This window comes from Hemiscyllium ocellatum, chromosome 9 (assembly GCF_020745735.1).
Source record: "Hemiscyllium ocellatum isolate sHemOce1 chromosome 9, sHemOce1.pat.X.cur, whole genome shotgun sequence".
In the NCBI taxonomy this organism is placed as follows: domain Eukaryota; kingdom Metazoa; phylum Chordata; class Chondrichthyes; order Orectolobiformes; family Hemiscylliidae; genus Hemiscyllium; species Hemiscyllium ocellatum.
The window spans coordinates 63853166-63875731 of record NC_083409.1 but is presented as its reverse complement, the minus strand read 5'-3'; the positions used below and the strand labels follow the sequence as shown (position 1 = coordinate 63875731).

Sequence of the window (22566 nt, the reverse complement as noted above, 5' to 3'; positions counted from 1 at the left end):
ATCAGGAGTTAGATAGCTGGCGGTTCATTTTCTCCACTCCCAATAAGGCCATTAAGTAGAACTCCCATGATACTTCAGAATTCTGGAAGATTTTCTCCCTTTGGCTATCTGTCATGTTAGGAGATGCTATTATCCATTGAGCCATCTGAACATTCAAAATTTCATTTTTCTTAATGTAATTACTTTTTACACGGAAGAAAATATGATCAGGAATATATTTTTTGGACAGAAGTCCAAGTGACATTTTGTATCATTGGTAAGAATGAACATATTAATTAAATAAAATTCAGAAAGTAGCCACTGGTTCTGAAAATCCAACTAACTGATGTTGGTGCTCCTAGTTGCTGCTTGATTTAATGTTCTTTAAAAACTCTATGGCTGCTTTTAATGTTCGATATACCAAAGAGATATAGACTATTATTACAGAACAGATACTGTAAGAATTCAAGATTGCAAGCCACACAGAGCAGCATTATTCTTCTTTTCATTGTTTTTGTTTCCTAAAGGCTACATTAAAAGAAAGCAATGAGTGGGGTTTTGGTGCAGTTGGAACAGAATCTTTAAAATCTGCTCCTCCATGGAACAATATAAATGAGCAAAATGTCATATTTAAATTGATTTTTAATGATGGACTTGCTGATGGGATATTTTTAATGTTCCTCATTAATGTTCTTCCTGAAAACATAATGCTTGCTGTTTGAAATCACAGTTATGTCATGTGTGTGTTTTTCTATCAAAAGTCGACGCGAAGAATCAATGCCCATGATGTGGCTTATCACCAAGGTCAAAAAACATAGTGATTAACCAGATCTAAATGAAGTAGCAATGTTACGAGAAATGAGTGTGCAAAGTTTGCATTGAGGAAGGGAAGATGCATAAGCAGTAAATGTTAAGTCATGGTAAAGAATAAGTTAATAAATTTTAATACAAAACAGTGATTCTCTGGAAAAGGTTGCTATGTTATGCACCGGCAGTGGAAGGTCAGCTGGTTTTTGGTTGTGGCAGACATCATTTCTTTCAAAAATTGGTACTGCAGGGAATATGGTGCACAGAGGATATCGTTGATTAGTTTTGATCATCAAAATATGTTGAAAAAGCACCTTGTGCATTTTTCCCCTAAATTGGCCTGGATTTATTAATCCACTTTAACACTTCTCCCAGGAAGTTGTATGGGCAGGGTAGTGAATGTTTATATTGTGATATGGCATGCATCACTATTAGGTTCGGTAGGTTTGTATGTTTCTAACATAGTAAAAGGAAGAGCACATAAAACAAAATGTTTGGAGTTTGTAATTCACAATTCTAAAGCAAACCACCTGTTAATTAAAAGCATGCAGTACGATCAAGAACAAAAATAAATGATTGTGGTTCTCAAATTGAGAGTTAAGCATCACAAAATCCAAGGAAAGATGTAACAATTACAATGTTGCTAGTTCAACAGCGCACATATAGCCAAGTTGGACTCTACTTAAGAATGTACATGATACTTGATTAACTGCAAAGCTGTACATCATAACAAATTTAGAAGATTTTGTTTTATTTCATTTGAAACTATTAAGTATTTTGCTTTAGGAATCCGTTTTATTTGTTATTACTGTTTTTTGGATCCCATTACATCAAGCAACAAAAATATTTGACAAAAAAAGTTCACAATACTAACTGAAACCCACCTGTTAAATAACTGTGGTTGTCAAATTGAGAGTTTGTAATCATCACGAGTCCAGGTATAGATATAAAAAAATGAAATGTTGCAAGTTCAACAGCATACATTCAGCAAAGTTGGACTCTACTTAAGCACATATACAATCTATTATTTGCTGAAAAGCGGGACTTCATAACAATTGCAGAAGATTTTGTTCATTTATTTTAAAACTGTTAAATAGCTTGCTTTGGAAACAGTTTCATTTGTTATTACTTCTGTTTTTCTGTCTTCCATGAAGCTCCAACTTCATCTCCACATCAGCACACACCTGAGGCATCTTGTCAGCACACACCTGCGACATCTCCTCCTCAGAGCACGCCAGCTGCTTCTCCCCTTCAGACCTCTCCCACCACTTCTTGTCACCAGAATGTTCCATCCAAGTCACTAACTGAGAATCCTAGTGAGCCTACTCCCGGTGGCCAATTGGGGGATGAGTTGGACAACCAAACCAACAGCAAGTTGCAAGTAGCTGTGAGTATTCAAGCAACAAGTAATAGAGGTAGTGCCATCTCCTGTACCAAATTTTACTGAATTTAGAACACCAAAAGTGAAAGAAATTGGTACGAGGGAAGAGAACACAATTACGAAGCATCTAATGTCAATTATAAGAGCTTCTAGGTTAAGTATCACAATTCAAGTGCAATGTAAAACTCCAGTACAATTTAATTCCATTGTAAAGATGTTAATCAGATAATCCAGTCGTAAACAAGAGTCTTAAACAGAATCAATTGCATTGGTATGAGAGGAGAACTACCTAAGGTTGGTTAGGAAATTAACTAAAAGATAGAACTATGTATCAGTGAAACAGTTTATAGAAAGGGATATTTGGAAATGAGCATATTGGTTGTACCTATGGTCCATTTTGAAGTACACAACACAAATCAGACGAGAATGTGCCATCCATGCTGGTTTTTCCTTCTGTGTATTGGGACACATTTATAGAAATGACTCTATATGTTTAACAAGAATACATTACGTATAAAAATCTCAGCTAGAAAGATTCATCCATGTCTTATTATGTTAGTTTTGGATAATATTACAAAGCATAGTAGCATGTCTCTAAGGTTTAGAAATCAGGAAAGGGGAACCAAAAATTTGATTTAAAAAAACTATGAAGATAAACTAGCCAGGAATACAAAGAACGAGACTGCAAGAGCTTTTCCATGTATATGAAAAGCTAAAGTAATGGTTAATACTTTATAGAAACTGAAAGAACTGCAGATGCAGTAAATCAGAAACAAATCAGAAATTGCTGGAAAAGCTCAACAGATCTGACAGCATCAGAATTAACTTTTTGGCTCGAGTGACTCTTACTCAGAACCTTAGATACTGATACATGATAAATTATCATGATAAATGAGGAAATAGAAGATACATTGATTAAATATTTTATGCCTGACCTCACAGCAGAAGACTCAAATCATGCACTTGGCATTGAGAGTAACTGAGTGTTTAATACAAGTAAGAAATTTGACACAGTTGAAACAGCAGAGAAATAGTATTGGAGAGCAAATAAACAAGGAACAAGCGTAAGCCAATCAGTCCTTCAAGCATGCTCTGCCATTTAATAAGGTGGCAGTGCTGTGGAGATAATGGTGTTGGACTGGGGTGGACAAAGTTGAAAATCACATGACACCAGGTTATGGTCCTGTTGGACTATAACCTGGTATTGTGTGATTTACAAATTTAATAAGGTCATAGCTGATTTGATTTTTTTAACCTCAACTCTACATTCCTGTTATCCCCGATAATCTTTAATCCCCTTGGTAATTGAGAATCTATCTTCCTCTGCTATAAGAATATTTAATGATTCTGCATTTTGAGAAAGGGAATTCCGAAGATTTATAACTCTCTGAGAATGATAAAAAGTTTCCATATGTCTGTCTTAAATGCACGACCTGTTATTTTTAAATGATCTAGATTCACACAAAAGGAAACATCCTTTCAATATTCACCTAATCAAGTACCCTCAGGATCTTATATATTTCAGTTAAGTCTCCTCTGAATCTACAAAATTCCAGAGAATGCGGAGAAGACCTGTTCAGCCTTTCCTCATAAAGCAAACCACACATTCTAGGTTTTAGTATAGCAAACCTTCTCTGAACTGCTTCCAATGTATTAATATCCTTCTCTAAGAACGGTGTCTAATATGGTACACAGTACTCCAGATGTGATCTCACCACTTCACTGTATAACTGAATCATAACCTTTCTACTCTTGCAATCAATTCTCCTTGCAATAACAAACAACGTTTTGTTAACTTTCCCCACTACTTGCTGTAATTGTATACTGTCCTTCTGTAATTCAGGCACTAAGAATCATTGAGATCTCTCTCAGAGCTCTAAACCTCTCACCATTTTGATTAGATGGCTCTGTTTCATTCTTTTTGTCTAAATGGACAATTTTACACTTTCCCACATGATACTGCCTTTACCAGATCTTTGCCCAATCACTAAACTTACATTTATTGTGGTTTGGTGACTCAGTGAATTGTGCTGCTGCCTCACAGTGCCAGAGAACTGGGTTCGATTCCATTTTTGGGTGACTGTGTGGAGTTTGCACATTATCCCCCTATGTCTGCGTGGGTTTCCTCCAGGTGCTCCCATTTCTTCCCATGTCCAGAGATTTGCAGGTTAGGTAGAGTGACCATGCTAAATTGTCCATAGTGTCCAGGGATGTGCAGGCTAGGTGGGTTAGCCATTAGAAATGCAATGTTACAGGGGTAGGGCAAGGGGGTGGATCTGGGTGGGATACACTTCAGAGGGTCAATGGGCCTAATGACCTGTTTCCCCATGGTAGGGATTCTATGATTCTACATCCCTTTGAAAACACCTTATGTCCTCTTCACAACTTAAAATCCCTTTCATCCCTTTGTGTCATCAGCATATTTAACTACCATATCTACAGTCCCTTCATCCAAACCATTTACATAAATTATAAAGAGTTGAAGCCCCAGCACTAACACTTGTTTACAGACTATTCATCACACCCTGCCAGCCTGAAAAAACCCAGTTATTCTTAGCCTTTGCTTCCTGTTAGCCAGCCAAACTTCTATTCCTGCTGATATGTTACCCCTTTCACCAGGAGATTTGATTTTCTACAATTAGCTTTGATATAGCAGCTTATCAAATGCCTTCTGGAAATCTAAGTAAAATACATGCACTGGTTCCCCTTTACCCATAACACAAGTTACTTCTTCAAAGAATTCCAATAAATTTGTTAAACATGATTTCCCTTTGATAAGAGAAAGTGTCAAGTGTCTTCTTTAATTATAGCTTCTAACATTTTCCCTGTGATAGATATCAAGCGAACTGGCCTGTAGTTTCCTGCATTTGACCTTACTCCCTTTTTGAATAAATGATTTACATTAGCTTTTTTTTCAACTTACAAGTACCTTCTCCAAATCGAATGAGTTTTGGAAAATTAAAATCAGTGCATTAACCACCTCACTAGCTGTCACCTTTAAGACCCTGGAATGAAATCCACAAGGACCTGGGATTTGTCAATTCGTAGTTCCAACAACTTACTCAATACTGCTTCCTGACAATTGTAATTTTCGACAGTTTCTCCATTTTCTATTATATTTTGTCAACGCTCTTCTCTTTGAAATATCTAAAGAAACATTTTCATACTTTTGGCTAACTTGCTTTCCTCGTATAATTTTTCTCTTCTTTTCATAATTCTTTACCTTTTTATGTATAAAGTCCAATCTTCTTGCCTGTCACTTACCTTTGCAGAATTGTATATCTGTTCTTTGAGTTCAGTACTATCTTTAGTTAACCAAAGATGGTGAGTCAGTCCCTTAGAATTTTTTTTATTTTTTGGAATAAAACTCAAGAAACACAAAAACCCAAAGAATCCCCTGAATATGATGACCTACATTCCAGAATTATAAGAGCTGTAGCAGCAGAGATAGTGGAGGAATAGCAGATTGAAACTTAGCTAATGTACCACTTCTATTAAAGAAAGGAGAGAGAGTAATTGGGCAGTTAGCCTGATCATGGTCATCAGGAAAATGTCAGAATTTACTGTTAATGATGCTTTAATAGTGCACTTATAAAATCATAGCATGATCAGATTGAGTCAGCATGGTTTTGGGTAAACAATATTATTAGTTGACAATATTATTAGTTTTTTTTAGTTGAAACACAACACCAGATTATAGTCGAACAGGTTTATTTAGAAGTACAAGCTTTCAGAGTGCTGCTCCTTTGTCAGGTAGATAATGGGGCAGGATAATAGGGCACAGCTTTTTAAAAAGTTTTTTTTAACTATGTAATTAGTAACATAGCTAAAGGAGATCTAATTGGTGTAGTATATTGGAATTACAAAAAACAAAGTCCGTAATAAATTGTCACACAAAATATCAAAATACAAGATAAGAATTTCTGGGGTTTGAAATGATATCTCATTATGGATGAGTGATTATGAATGATTAATGGCCAGGGAACAGAGAGTTGGGATAAATGGGGCATTATCAAGTTGGCAAACCCTAACTAGTAATGTTTTACAAGCAGCGGTTGCTAGGGCCTCAACTGTTTACAATTGATATTAATGACTTTGATAAAATTTGTTGGTGATGCAAAGGTGGGTGGGAATGTAAACTGTGATGAAGCCACTAAAAGGATCCAACGGAGTGGGACCATTCAGCGCAGCCCATTTTGGTGCGAGCGATTTGGTGCAGAACTGTTTTGTAGTTATTCAGTAGTTTGTAGTTATTATTAAAATAAAATATAACCCATTAAAATGTCATCAACAATTTTGTTGTCAAAACGTGGAAAGGAAAAGTGCTCATACAATGGCTATATATATATATTTGATAGATATGCTGCTGATAAGATAACAAAGTTTTGGAGATGTGAGAGGAAAGACATTTGCAAAGCTCAAATTCACATTATAAATGGTGACCTAGTGAAACAAATTAATGAACATTTGCATGCATCTAAGGTGGAAAGAGATACCATCATTTCAAAGATAAAAGTACGGGCTGCTGAAACTGCCCGTAATTTTGAATAAACGTCATATTTTAGATTTTTCGAATTTACCTTATTTCATTTATTTTTATTTTCTTTTTAACATTTTTACTAAAGAGGATAAGCATTATTTTTCTTTTTATTGCTTTCATTAATGCTTTTTACTAAGCCTGAAAAGGAATAAATATGAACTGCGCCAAAACAGTTCTGCACCAAAATGGGTCTGCGCCAAACCAGCCACGCCAAGATGGCTGCGCCAAATGGTCCTACACCCGGGTCCAGAGACCTAAACACATTAACCAACTGAACATCAAGATAACAGGAAGAGAGTATTATGCGAGAAGGTGTGAAGGTGTTTGCTTTGGTTATGATAATAAAACGTTATTTTTAAAGAGCATACAACTTTTAAATATTAATGTTTTATGAGACTTGGACATACTCAAACAAAGCATGCAAGCAGTAGGCATGCAGGTACAGAAAACAGTTTGGGAGAATGAAGGCTTGTTACCTTTATTGCAAGGGTGTAAGGAAATTTTGCTACAGTTGTATAAAGTTAAGGAGAGACCACACCTGAAATACACTGCTGTTTTTCTCTCCATGATTAAGGAAGGATATATTTTCATGAGTGATGCTTAAATTAAGGTACTCCAAATTGATTCCTGGAATGACAGGGCTTTTGTGTGATAAAAAGCTAAATAAATTTTGCCATATTCTGGAGTTTTGAAGATTGAGAGATGATCTCAATGAAATTTATAGTATAGAACCTGAGATTTTGTATCCTTTAGCTGGAGAGTCTAGAACATGCTGGCAGAGCCTGAGGTAAAGAGTTCATCATGTAGGAGGGGCCGGTGGGGGGAGGGAGGGGTTGTGGTGGTGGTGTTGAGGTGGAATTTCTTCATTTAAAGAGTCCTGAATCTTTAGAATTCTCCCATTTTGAATGATCCATATTGGTGTATGTTTAAGGTTGATTTTAACTAATTGGTTATGCTGTTAGAGCATGGAGGGATGTAGAGAGCAAATAAACTGGAGTTGAAGGAGAAAATTGGCTTTGATCATGTTAAATGGTGAAACAAGTTCACAAGGTCTCACAGTCTACTCCTCCTACAATTTCATACATTCTTATATTAAGTAGAGAATAGTATTTACATGTGTAAATACTATTTTGTACTTCCAATACAAAATTCAATGCCAAAGTACAAATGGTTTTACATGTATGTCCATGATCCACAAACTAGATATTAATGGGGAGTTTAGAAAAATTAAGAGGGATAAAAAGGCCAAAAGTACAAAATGCATTTTTATAAACACTTTCGTAGTGATAGGATAGTAAATGTGGCAGAATCATAAGCAGTTGAAGGAGATACATTGTAGCAAACAGTGAAGAAATGAAATTTGTGCTTGCTCTCATCTTTCACTGAGGAGACCACTATTTCAGCCTGTGGAGCCATACATTTGGTTCAAGCATTGTTAATGGGAATTATTCTTCAAGAGAAATATTACTGAAGAAGTTCCTCAAATTTCAAATATGAAAATCAACAAATACGATGACTTAAATTCAAAGATATTGATGAAAAAAGTTGGAGAATCTCTGATTTGATTTAGCTGTTGAAAATAAAGTTGTACTCTGAGTTTAAGGAGAGGTAATGTATCTGAGAGAAGATGGTGACTCTAAGGCTAGCAGAGTGGAAAGGTGCATTGATCTTCTTCCAACCTTGCTGAACATTTCACTAGATGAAGCCCGCATTACCTGGGTGGCAAACTCAGACTAGGCTGACATGATGTCTTGGCATCCACTGCTGGTCCCAGCAAAAGACCCCCATCAACAAAAGTTGTCCAATGGGAATTCTCCTCCCTCCCCACCCCAAAAAAGTAGGATGCCTAATTCCCCTCTGTCTGCCACATCTAGAGCAAATGTCAGGAACTGTGCAGGGCAGTTGCTGACAACATTTTTTTCAGGTGCTTAACAGCCTTTTAAAGATGTCACATGCAAGAGAGGCCAGTGAATTTCAGTATTTCCTCACATGACTAGTTGTTCCAGGAATGGTGTATGGTAAAATGAGTAGAAATTCAATATGAAGGATGCCAGGGGGCATTACAGATAATTAATGAGGTGAGATGAGGTTGAGGAAATGTGCTAAGTCTTGTGTCGAGAAGCCTTCCAAAAAACTTGTGGAAACTCAAACTTGGCCAAAGAAAAAGCTAAGTACTTGGAGTGACATGATTTAATTTTGACCTCACAATACAGATATTGTTAAGAATAAATTCTGCTTGACCAGCATTACAGCATTATATAAAGGAATAACAGTGAGGTTTGATGTTGAAAAAAATTGAAATGATACTCTCAAGACATCCCAAATTGATTTTCAACCAATGATGGGCATTGGAAATACAGTTATTTATGGAACATGGGTAACAGTGGTGGCCTATTTGTACACAACAAACTGCTACAAATGACATAAAAATGAATGACCAAATCATCCATTTTAAATATTTGGAAGAATTACCAATTGAAGAACTGGAAACTGAAAGGGGTGAGTCAATTCAGACTATTCCGGGTGTCTGTAGACAGAATACCCTTCTGATTTTAGAATCAGAAGCAGAAAAGTGTAATTAGGGAAGGAATAAGAAATATGTATTCTAACATTTTGCAAGCAGATGACATTGCATCAATTGTCATTTGCAATGCTAATATCTACTGCTGAAAAATATCAAATATTACCTTGAAAATTGTATTATTAATCCTTCATTTAATAAACTGATTGTTCTTTTCTTGTTTCAACAGATTGTTAGTTGTGAGACATCTGCAAACAACGATGTAGTTGGTGATTGTCTTGATGATTCTTTAACCCCACAGGTCGGTAGCTAGATAGCAGATTTTGGGGTAGGTATCTCTTTTCTTTTTCCTAGGTGTGCACGCATCCCACTGCTGCTGATCACTGCGACCCATGGATTGTGGTTTGTTTTAGTTTCATAATCATCATTTTTTGTGTTTTTTTGTTTAAACATGGCTTTGTTTTCATTCGACTTCATTCAACTGCATGAAACTGTGCCAATGAAACATATAAAATATTTTCTGTGTTGTAATGGGTTTCATACTGTCATCTGAGATGTTGTGTGCTGTAAATATGAGGTTTTACTATGCAATTTAATAGCTCTTTGTCAAGCATAAGAATCCCAGTCTTGCAGCTCATGATTGCTGCAACAGATGCATCATTGGCAAAGACATTTATAAAAAAAGGAAACAACACCAGAAATGGACATCTTCAAACTGCAAATTTCATCAAATTCAAAAATTGAATCCTGTACTCTATAACTTCAGTTAAATTCAGCATGAGCTTGGGTAATGAGTGAGAAAGATAGAGAACTGAAGCAGAGATCACACCCATCAAGCCAAATAGGGGCATTAAGACTGAACTTTGGCAATATAGATAGTTAATGGGGGAAACCTGATATAAAGCATGACTGCAAGAATTGAAGACATATATAAATGCATTCAAACATTTATTACCAAGATTTTTTAAACAAAAAATATAGATTTCTAACTTCGCCACCTGAGTAATAATCTAATTGGCCATACGTAATAGAAATCTCACATTTTTCATTAAATTTATGTGAATTAACTGAAAACAAATGGTTCTATTAAGATTGTGAGCTTCCTCACCAGATTACCATCCAGATTATGAAAATGAATATTTATCATTGTATTTCCAAGCTTTTATGAGTATTTAGTGATAACCCAACTGTATATGAGTGAGACAAGACACATATATGTGAAGTGCAATGCAAGATTGTATTCAGTTTAATTCTGTATCTGTCTGACCACAGGCAGAAGAGCCTCTCTATGCCCAGATAAAGAAGATCAAGAAATAACCAGCTGGAGCCATGAGTGTGTTGCAGGAAAACCTTGAACCATTCTCCATTGGATCAGCGTGCAAAACAAAATCAATCAGCCTGACCTGCACCTCCCTCAAAGCCATTCTGTTTTATCAGAGAAGCAAAATGATGAAGGCTTACTGTGACAGATGCTGTTTAAGGAATTAACTGCTGATTGCACCAAGGTGAAGAGAACTGTACTCTGTATCTGGAGGATTGATTGATCAGTTTGTTGCAGATGTGGAACTAACCAACAAGGCAGTCACATTCTGCTAGAAATAATTTCTTACGTAAGAAACAGAGTATTTGAATCTTCTAGAAATTATACTATTTGTCATCTAAGGTCCAAGAGCTCGCTGCTGAATCACTATGCAGATGTCAACCTCTCTTCTATGTTCTTTTATGGAAAGTACATTCAACATTCCCCCTCAGATCAGAGAAAAAAAACCTTTTTCAGGAAGCAACAAAATCAAACTTAATTTATAACAGGACATTGATAGCATGAATTTGCTACTATGTATGAATTCTGACATTTTCAAATCAGACAAAACTCTTATCACTTTTTGTACAATATGAAAAGAAAAATCAAAACACAAATTTTATTTTATAAAAAAATCTGCGGTTCTTGCTGTTCAACTGAACACTTTGAATGTGTTTTAGATAAAGTGGCTTTAAGAAGTTTGATTGAGGATTTGTCATCTTTTTCGTTTTTGTAAATATCGATGTTCAAAACAATCTTTTAATTTAGTTTGTTTTCTCTGCATTTACAGAATCTAAATTTTTGAACGAGATTGAAATTAAAGGGATATGACTGACTATGTTTCTGCATATTTTAACTTACCTCAGCTCACACTTTAGATAAAGTTACACATTCTTTTTAACCTTATCAAACAATACATTATAGAATGGATTTTTTAAAACAATTCACAATAATTTCTGTAAGTTGCCATGTAATACTGTTTCAAATATACATATGGAAAACATTATTATGCAATTTATTTTGTTCAGTATATACTTTGTGCTACTGTTCAAGTTTTCCATATTCAATCCGTTTTATACTATGCTTCCCCTTTTCTTTGCTGTATGTTACAACCAGTTGAAGGTCCTCAACTGGTTATGATTTCAGATGGGATACCCTGAAATGGTTAAACTGCTGGGTGAGGAGGGACGAACTGGCAGCACTTTTTAATTCAGCCCCTCTCTGTTTGTCACAGCCAGGTTAATGTGAAAACCTTTTCTCAATCCAATTATGTTTTCAAAAGGAGCCAAATTCACTAGGTTTAATTAAGTTAAAGAAAGGATGTGTTTATTAGCGTCAAAAGATAAAACATGACACACATGACATACAAATTAAAAATGTGACTTTAATAAAAAGATAGCAGATACAAGGTAAAAAAGCCAACATCTGGGTTCCATGAAAAGTAGATGATGAGTATTATGTACAGTTCTGGTCGCTCTGCTATAGGAAGAATATTATTAAGCTGAAAAGGGTACAGAAAAGATTTATGAGGATGTTACTGAAACTGGAGGGTTTGAGTTGAAATGAAAAGCTGGATAGACTGGGGCTTTTTTCCCCTGCAGTATATGAGGTTGAGGGGTGATCTTATAGATGTTCATAAAGGAGCATGGATAGGATGAATAGCCATGGTCTTTTCTCAAGGGTAGGGAAGTCCAAAATTAAAGGGCATAGGTTTAACGTGAAAGGAAAAAGACTTTAAAGGGACTTGGGGGTCAACATTTTGACGCAGAGGGTGTTTTGTATATGGAACAAACTGCCAGTGGAGATGATAGAGGGGGCACAATTACAACATTTAAGAGATATTTGAATAGGTGCATGAATAGGAAAGATTTAGAGGGATATGGGCCAAATGAAGGCACATGGAACTAATTTAGTCTGGGAAACCTGGTCACATGGACAAGCTGGACTGAAGAGTTTGTTTCTACGCTGTATTATTCTATGATTGCAGCTGCTGATCACAATGCATTTGTAAAAAAATGAGCTGATTTTTCCTGTTTCCTTTCTTGACAGTAACTTCTCTGATTGGTCTGACTTCCTACATTCAAAATGAGGGGACTCTTTATTTACTTGCAGACAAAGGTGTCTAATGGGCACCTCAAACTATGAAATTTACAGTGCAGTAGTCCATGTCAGCACTAATAGACCAATACACAGAGACCCAGAGATGAAAGTGGATTTTAATACCTTTTATTTCATGATGGCATGGTGGCTCAATGGTTAGCATTGCTGCCTTACTGTGCCAAGGACTCAGATTCAATTCAATTGGGACGATTGTCTGTGTGGAGTTTGCACATTCTCCCCATGTCTGCATGGATTTCCTCCAGGTGCTCCAGTTTCCTCCCCCAGTCCAAGATGTGCAGGTTAGGTGGATTGGCTGTGCTAAATTGCCAATAGTGTCAGGGATGTGTAGGTTAGATGGATTAGTCATGGGGAATGCAAGGTTACAGGACTAAGTGGGGGAGCGGGGTGGAGGGGGCTGAGTCAGGGTGAGATGCTGTTTGGAGATTCGGTGTGGAGATTGTTGAACTCAATCATCTATTTCCACACTGAAGGAGTTCTATAAAAACATGTTCCTACATGGAGAAAACACAAATTTGTCTGCAGTTTAACAGCTAACCCACAGCTACCTGCTGAAAGGGGTGGTCAGCTCTTCATTTTCTGTGGCCACAGGAGACCAGTTTGATTTAATTTGCATCTCTCCTTATGAAGGGTTGTTGTTTGAATTTTACTTAACAGTGTTTCAGCTTTGTTATTCCATGGTCCCTGTCAAGTTTTTGATAGACAGTTACTGACTTTATATCCACAGTCATCTTCCTGCTACATGTCCTTTCTTTAAAAGAATACATATTGTCAATAAAAGTTCAATCTGTTCATAAGTAAATTTGGGAGATGAGCGGCTATCATGGTATTAACTCATTTTGTGCTACAATTCCATTGAAGCTGACCATTCTCTGATGTATTACCCATGTAATTGTTTTTTTCCTTGTCAGGTATAGCTGAAGCATTTCCAACAATCTTCAGCCTGAAGTGTTATGTGGATGATCTTGGCCTCCTTTGAAGGTCCCCAGCATCACAGATGTCAATCTTTAATCAATCTAACTTACTCCACAGAGGTGAGATGAGAGAGTTTGCCTGAACATCAAGTCAACAGTTGACTGACAGTAACATCAAGGACCCCTAGTGAAACTATTGTCAGTGGAATCAGGACAAAGTACTCTGCTAGTTGGGTTCATGCCCAGCACAGGGGAAGATGGTTCTGGTTGTTGGAGGACAGTCATCTTAGCTCCAGGAGATCATTACAGGAGTTCATAAGGTTTGTGTCAGAAATGGAGATTATTGCTGATGGTGGCAAAATGTTCAGCAGTATTCAGAACTCCTCAGATACTGAAACAGTCTGTGACCAAAGCATCAACACTTTTGACAACATCCAGTTTTGAGCTGACAAATAACATGTGTGCCACACAGGGGGTCCTGACAATGTCCATCTCTAACAAGGGAGAGTCTAACCTACCCTGAATGGCCCACTATCAACATCCTAGTGATTACTATTGAACAGAAACTGAACTGGATTAACCATATAATTACTATGGCTACAAGAGCAGGTCAGAGCTTAATAATCTTGCAATGAGTAATTCATAGACTAACTCCTAAAGACTTCCTTTATAGACTATTTACAAGGCATAAGTCAGGAGTGTGATAGAATACTCCTCTCCTCCCTAGGTGAGTGCAATTCCAACAACAATCAAGAAGCTTAACAACATGCAGGACAAAACATCTCACTTTGAATGTCACCACACTCACTCACTTCACTCAGTAGCAGCAGTGTGCATAGTCTACAAGATTCATTGCATAAATTTGCCAAGGCTCCTTAGCACCTTTCAAATCCATGACCCCTACCATCTAGACAGATAAAGACAGCTGGTATATTGGAGTACCACTTGCAAGTTTCCCTTCAAGCCTTCCTGACTTTGATATATATTTCAAGTTTCTTCCATGTCAATGGGTGAAAATCCTGGAACTCCCTGATGGCATTTTGAGACTACCTCCATGAAATGGACTGCAGCAATTCAAGAATGATGCTCACTAATACCTTCTCAAAGGCAATTAAGTATAGGCAATAAATGCTAGACCATCAAATGATGTCCACATCTCATGATCAAATTATAAAAAGTGAAGCTAAGTCATATCCACAATCAGGTACACTTTACCAGCAGTCACTGGATGTCAATTATGAACAGGAACCTCAACTCATTTGCTTGTCCTCAATAGCACAGAGCTTTGAACTGAACACTAGCAAGTTGATTTCTTTTTATGTAGTAGATCCAATTTATTTCACCCGAAATGTTCTGCTAATATCGGAAATACCTGGAGTGCAATGCATAAAATCACATGGCAACATATTTTGTAATCTTACCAAGGTTATTGTTGAACTTTGCAATGTTTTTAAGCAATTTGCTACCTTCTGTTTATGTAGCCTTAAGAGCATTCACAGAATGGAGAACATTAAAATCCATCTGTTTCTGATCGTTCACAATGCCACCTATTTAGTTGCTCACCAAGTAACTTTTTCCCCCTGAACAATATCTTGGCCCTACTGTATTACAACATCCAATGATCTTTCCTGCTAATTTATTCCATGAATTTATGACCAGTTGTGTTAATTGTTTCCAGCTGACATCCTAATTATCATTCTCTGACATTTGGTATTTCAGCTTTTCACAGAATGCACAATTAGCTTTGGATAAATCATGGAGTTGTTGATTAAGCTGTATTAAGAATGAAACACAACAAAATAATAAAATTGAAGTGCAATATAATAAAGAATCCCTAAGTTTCAAAATACTTAGGTTTTGTCCTGTGTTAATGAGAAAATTGAAAAATAGTTCTGAGGACTATGTTAACCATGCACCATAGTTTAATTATGAATAACATTGCAGGCCAATTACTGCAAGTGCCTTTGATTTCAAGGTCAACATTATTAGGACTTCCATATTGAACATAGGGTACCAGTATCTCAGGGCATGCACACTGAGCACCAGCTACACTCAACCCACATCCACATACATTGACATCCATCATGTGCCAATTTATAGGAATCTTCATGTGGCACATTTCCACTCTTTGTAAAGAATGAGTCATAAAGTGTTTTTGTGCTTCAAAATTGCACTTTAGGCCAAACCAGTAACTATCATTGCAATGCTGCAAGGCCTTTGCATGCTCAAGGACACACATCCAGCTCATGGACTGGATCAGGCTGCATCCCTGGCCTGTTCCCTTGCTCTCATAACACTTCTTCTGAGTCTGCCTGGATGTTCACAACACCATTCCCTTGCCTTACTCTTTTGAGGTTTGCCCCTCAACCAGAGATACCAACCTGACAATGATACAGTTTTGCCTTTCCATTCACAGAATCAAAGCTGCTGAGCTCATCATGATTGTCAGCATTCTTCAGTCAAGTCAAGGAAGACAGCCTTCAATTGGGGTGCCAACACAGGAAATTAAGGGCATTCTTCAATACCAGTCCACGGGTTTAGACATGATCAGTCAGACACTCAGGGTGGTCAGAATCAAAACTTTCCCCATATAAGAGATAAGGAGCTGAATGTCAGGCAACCCATTATCCATCTTGACTCTCTCTTTTGGACAACTTTCCTCCTGGAATGTTAGAAGTAGTAATTATAAGAGATGAAAGTGGCTGGCACAGTTTTAATGTTGGCACAGGAGTGGAGGTATCCCAAGCGAATGAGTAGGTAGTGCAGAGAGCATGCAGGGTTTGTGCTGTAGGGAGTCAGAATGATGGCAGCAAGTGAGGGAATGTGCTGCAGGCAATAGTGAGAGTGGTAGAGCATGAGCCTTGCTGAGAGATGAAGTGAGTATGAGGCATCAAAGAGAGGGCAATGGCACTTATAATTGGGGGTTGGAGAAGGACATTGACTTTCTTCCTATAATGCTGCGCTATCCTCCCGATGGCTGAGACTACACTTAGCCAGGTGGTAACCTCAAACCAAGCCAGCATGGTCCGGTGTCATGGCCTCCTCTACTAGTCCTGTTTTAAGAGGGCTTCACAAACCGTGCATTACCCTACTCACAAGGACCTCCAGGTTCCTGCCTGCAAAACAGGACACCAAATTTCCCTTGACATTAGGGCAAACGTCATTATCTGTGCAGGGCAGTTCTGAACTGATAGTGCTTGTCCAGGTTCACATGGCTTTTTAAAGTTCACTTCAGCCCCAAGGATGCTGTAAATTTCAGGATATCCTGGTGGTGGTGAATTGTTCTAAGAGCAGTGTTTGGTATAATATGGCTAGATTCAGACATGAGGAGTGCCTCAGTCACAGGCTAGGTAACTGATGAAGCGAGTTTGATAAGATATGGCTCCACAGCAAAAAAAGCCTCCAAAAAATCAAATCCACTGAAACTTGGTCAAAAAATGTAAAACTCAATTTGAAGTGTTGAGCTATTCCTATTAAATGAAACAATATAAAGAATATTGATTTGTGAAGAACTTTCTAAATGAATACGTAAAGAGCTAAACATTCTAAACATATGTATTCCAATAGCTGTAGGGAAGGTAGTAGTGCTAATATAGTCTTATGATTGATGTGGATTTGAACTGAATGTTTAGTTCCTGGAACTTAATGTTCCTAAAGCTCCACGTTATGGTCACCGCTTTCCAAACCTGAGGGATCCATGTGAATGAACAAGGGCTACAAGGCAAATGAGACTCCCAGAAAGCTGCATGAAATAGGAAACAGAATAGGTAGATGCTGCCAAGTTTGGGTTTTACTTTTAAATTATTAACTGTGCTGCAGTCTAAGCTTTTGACTTTTAGGTCAATGCTTTGTTACCGTAAAGCCTGTAGAGTGCAGATAGCATTTTTGTTTGAACTAACTCAAGAACACGTACTTCAACCACTTGTTCAAATAGATGAAGAAATTCTGATTTTAATTGTGCAACATTTCAGACTCAAATTTCATTCTGAGCAGATATTCAATGATCACCAAACATTAAGGTGTTGTTCTGAGTCTAAAGTGGGGTCCATACTGCACGAACATATAGTGGTGTGAACCATGCTGGACACATTTTTGCTAGATCATTGATACAGGTGCTGTGATGATGTATTGAAAGTACAACAAGGAGGCAGACAATGAGATCAGTTTAGTACTGATTTGACTCGAACAATAATATTATCAATCTCAATGTTCAAGCTCACAACCTTTCTATACTTTGTACAATTCAACACGCTTTCATGCTGGAAGAACGCTCGGCAGTATTTCTGAAAGTAATCACCAACCAAATTAGTGGTTAAGCTCAGCAGATCTGGCAGCATCTGTGGAGAGATCTCAGAGTTAACATGTTGGGTCCAGTGACCCATGCTTAGAACATTTCTGAGGAACCAGTCTCTGTCTCAGGCCTACTCGAGTGAAGCTCAGTACAAGCTGGAAGAATAGTACCTTATTTTCCGCTAGGGAACTCTACAGCTTTCTGGTTTCATTATCAAGTTCAACAACTTTAGAGCTTGAGCTCTCCCATGTCCCTATCCCAACCCCACACACCTTTCAGTGGGATGTTACTCATCCTTTCCCTACACATTAACAGCACAGAAGTGGGACAGGTGGAGAGTGTCAAGCTCCTGGGAGTGGTCATCCACACAAGTTTTCTTGGACTCTTCATGTGGACACACTGGTTACAAAGGCCCAACAACATCTCTTCTTCCTCATGCAGCTGAGGAAGTTTGGCATGACAATGAATATCCATGCCAACTTTTATAGGTGCGCCATCGAGAGCATTCTACCTGGATGTATCACTACCTGGTATGGCAACTGTACCATTCAAGATCAGAGATGGTTACAGACAATGGTGAGCTTTGCCCGGACAATCACAAAGACCAACCTCCCATCTATAGAATTCATCTACCAGGCCCATTGTCAAGGAAAGGCCGCCAGTATTCTCAAAGATCCATCTCACCCATGCAATGTTTTTCTACAACCTCTACCATCGGGGAGAAGGTACAGAAACCTGAACCCACACTCCAACCGATTTTACAACAGTTTCTACCCTACTGTTTTTAGAACACTGAATGGACTCACAAACTCTTAACATTTGCCTGAACCTGTGTTTTTGTTTTTGCCGCTGTTTACCTATTACTTACTATCTATGCTACTTAACCATGCGATCTGCCTGTATTGCTCACAAGACAAAGCTTTTCACTGTGCCTCAGTACACATGACAATAAATTCAATTCAATTCAATTCACACACCAGGCTTTGTTATCATATAGTCTGCTGTTACACACAACCCATTGTCAGTCACTAACAGTCCATTAACAGCTATTCACCCTCCTAGCCAGATTGTTATCAACTCCTTTGTCTGTTCAGCTGTTCTTCTTTCTCTTTGGACTCCATCCCCACCTATTGTTTACTCCTTACCCCCTCCTCCTACCCTATCTTCCACATAGAAACTGACATTTTCCTAGCTACCATCAGTTCTGAGGAAGGGTCACTTGATTTGAAATGTTAACTCAGGTTTCTCTCCACAGATGCTGCCAAACATGCTGAGCTTTTCCAGCAATTTCTGTTTTTGTTTCTGATTTATAGTGCCACAGTTCTTTCAGCTTTTACACACAAAAATCCATTGGTTTGTTGTAAAGTCTGTTTTATAACCTATAATGTGTTTAGACTACTGGCAGAGGTAGTACAATAGATAAAGACTGAGGCAGCTACAATAACCTGCGTGTTAACACAAGCATACAGCAAAAAGGAATACAGAACAACCTCAGTTACCTGAACATCGATTATCCAAATTTCAGATTATCCAAAGAAGGTCTCAAGGTCTCGGTGATCTGTGTTATCTGAAAATTCGATTATCCGAACAAAATACTCCTCACCCGTGTTGTATGGATAATTGAGGTTGCCCTGCATATTTAAGCTACTTAAGGCCCACCTGGACTACCACAAGAGGCAAATATATGGAGTAATCAACAAACCAGAACTTTTTTTATTCATTCATGGGATGTGAGCATCCCTGGCTGGGCAAGATTTACAGTATTGCCCATCCATAGTTGCTCTTGAGAAGGTGGTACTGAGCTGCTCTTGAACCTGTGGAAGTCCATATGCTCCAGGTAGACCCAAATGCCATCAAGGAGGGGACTTCAAGATTTTGAACCAATGATACTGCAGGAATAGCAACATATTTCAAAGTCAGAATTGTAAATGTCTCAGAGGGAATGTGCAGGTGGCAGTGCAATGTATCTGCTGTCCTTGTCTTTCTAGATGGAAGTGGTCATGGGTTTAGAAGGTGCTGTCTAAGGGTCTTTGGTGTATTTCTGCAGTGCATATTGTGGATGGTGCACACTGCTGCTACTGTCAGCATTTGGGGGGGTGGGGGGGGTTGGGGGTTGGGTGGTGGATGTTTCTGAATGTGGTGCCAGTCAAGTGGGTTGCTTTGTCCTGGATAGTTTCACGCTTCTTGAATGTTGAAGCTGCATTCATCCAGGGGAGTAGGGAGCATTCCTTCACATTCCTGCCTTGTGTCCTTGCAGACAGTAAAGAAGTTTGGTTGAAGTGTGAGGTGATTTACAGACTGCAGGATTTATACCTCTGACTTGCTCTTGCAACCATTGGATTTATATGGCTTGGTTCATTTTCTGGTTGATGATAACCCCAAAATGTTGATAGTGGGGGATTCAGTGATGGTAATGCAGTTGAATGTCATGGGGTGATAGATAGTCATTGCCTGGCATTTTTGTGATGTCAATTTTATTTGTCACTTTTCAGTCTATGTCTGGATATTGTACATAACTTGCTGCATTTGATACAGACTGTTTCATTAAGTAAGGAGTCCTGAATGGTTTGGAACATTGTGCAATCATTGGTAGACATTGCCTTATCTGACCTTATAATGAAGGGAAAGTCATTTATAAGCAGCTGTGGATGATTGGACCTAGGACACTGCCTGGACAAACTCCTGCAAAAATATTCTAGAGCTGAGATAACTGACCCCCAACAACTACAACCATCTTCATGTGTGCCAGTAGAGAGTTTTACCTCTGACTCCAGTTTTCCTGGACTCCTCAATGTCACACTTGTTACAATATGCCCTTGATGCCAAGGGCAGTCACTCTAACCTCATTATCATAAAATCCCTACAGTTTGGAAACAGGCCATTTGGACCAACAAGTCCACACCAACCCTCCAAAGAGTAACTCACCCAGACCGATTCCCCTACCCAACTGCTCTACATTTACCCGGCCTAATGTGCTTAACCTGCACGTCCCTGAAAACTATGGGCAACATAGCATGGCCAGTTCACTTAACCTGCACATCTTTGGATTGTGGGAGGAAACCAGAGCACCCAGAGGAAACCCATGCAGACACAGAGAGAGTGCACAATCTCCACACAGACAGTCATCCGAGGCTGGAATTGACCCTGGGTCCCTGTCACTGTGAGGTAGGAGTGCTAACCACTAAGCCATCATGCTGCCCAACTTCACCTCACCTCTGGCAATATATATGATGAGATCAAGCGTGGTGGACACATGTTCTACCACCATCAATTGTCAGTGAAACATCAGTGTCATGATACTGTTCGAAGTGCTTGGGTAAATTCAAATGATCTGTCCTCAGAAAACTGCTGACAATTAGGTATTGACAAAAATTGGAACAGGAGTAGAGTCATAGTCATAGAGATGTAAAGCACAGAAACAGACCCTTCGGTCCAACTTGCCCATGCCGATCAGATATCCCAACCCAATCTAGTCCCACTTGCCAGCACCCGGCCCTTATCCCTTCAAACCCTTCCTATTCATATACCCATCCGGATGCCTGTTAAATGTTGCAATCATACTAGCCTCCACCACTTCCTCTGGCAGCTCATTCCATACACGTACCACCCTCTGCGTGAAAAAGTTGCCCCTTAGGTCTCTTTTATATCTTTCCCCTCTCACCTTCAAACTGTGCCCTCCAGTTCTGGAATCCCTCATCCCGGGAAAAAAAAATTGTCTATTTATCCTATCCATGATTTTATAAACCTCTATAAGGTCACTCCTCAGCCTCCAAGACTCCAGGAAAAACAGCCCTAGCTTATTCAACCACTTCCTAATGCTCAAATCCTCAAACCCTGGCAAAATCCCTGTAATCTTTTCTGAACCCTTTCAAGTTTCACAACATTCTTCCTATAGCAGGGAGACCAGAATTGTACACAATATTCCAGCAATGGCCGAACCAATAACCTGTACAGCCACAACATGACCTCTCAACCCCTGTGCACAATACTCTGATCAATAAAGGATAGCATACCAAAAGCCTTCTTCACTATCCTATTTACCTGCGACTCCACTTTCAAGGAGCTATGGATCTCCAAGGTGTCTTTGTTCAGCGACACTCACTAGGACCTTACCATTAAGTGTATAAATCCTGCTAAGGTTTGCTTTCTAAAATGCAACACCTCGCATTTATCTAAATTAAACTCCATTGGCCACTTCTCAGTCCACTGGCCCATCTGATCAAGATCCCAATGTAATCTGAGGTAACCTTCACTGTCCACTACACCTCCAATTTTGGTGTCATCTGCAAACTTACTAACTACACCTCTTATGCTCACATCCAAATCATTTATATAAATGACAAAAGGTATGGACGCAGCACCACTGCAAAATCTAAAGAACATTACCTCAGACTTGGGAAGCCTTATATAATCTACAAATGTAGAAGTTCCACCACATAACAATTCATCAGTTCCAGGTGCAGGATTAATGGGGCTGGAGTGCAAGAACAATCAAAGCACCCGAATGTGGCAGATATTCTACAAAAGATCAGCGATGGTAAGAATATCAGCTTGCTGTGACCTTGCATTGATCCATGCACTTGATCAAACTTTAGAGACGCAGTAGTGGGCTATTCAAGAAATACTTACAGAACTGAATATAAAAGAAGAATGAAACACTTCATTTCCCTCTGAATTACTGGAATTCAAATGTCAGCTCTATGAAGAGAAAAGTC

The 22566-nt window shown here is 38.5% G+C and overlaps 1 protein-coding gene across 1 annotated transcript in view; it reads left to right on the top strand.

Moving 5' to 3' along the window:
- Window positions 1-22566, top strand: part of dab1a (DAB adaptor protein 1a) — a 360206-nt gene that overhangs the window by 279301 nt on the left and 58339 nt on the right. The window contains exons 13-14 of the mRNA XM_060829579.1: window positions 1941-2173; window positions 9458-9529. Of these exons, the coding sequence (XP_060685562.1) occupies window positions 1941-2173; window positions 9458-9529 (305 nt within the window). The remainder of the gene's footprint in view (window positions 1-1940; window positions 2174-9457; window positions 9530-22566) is intronic.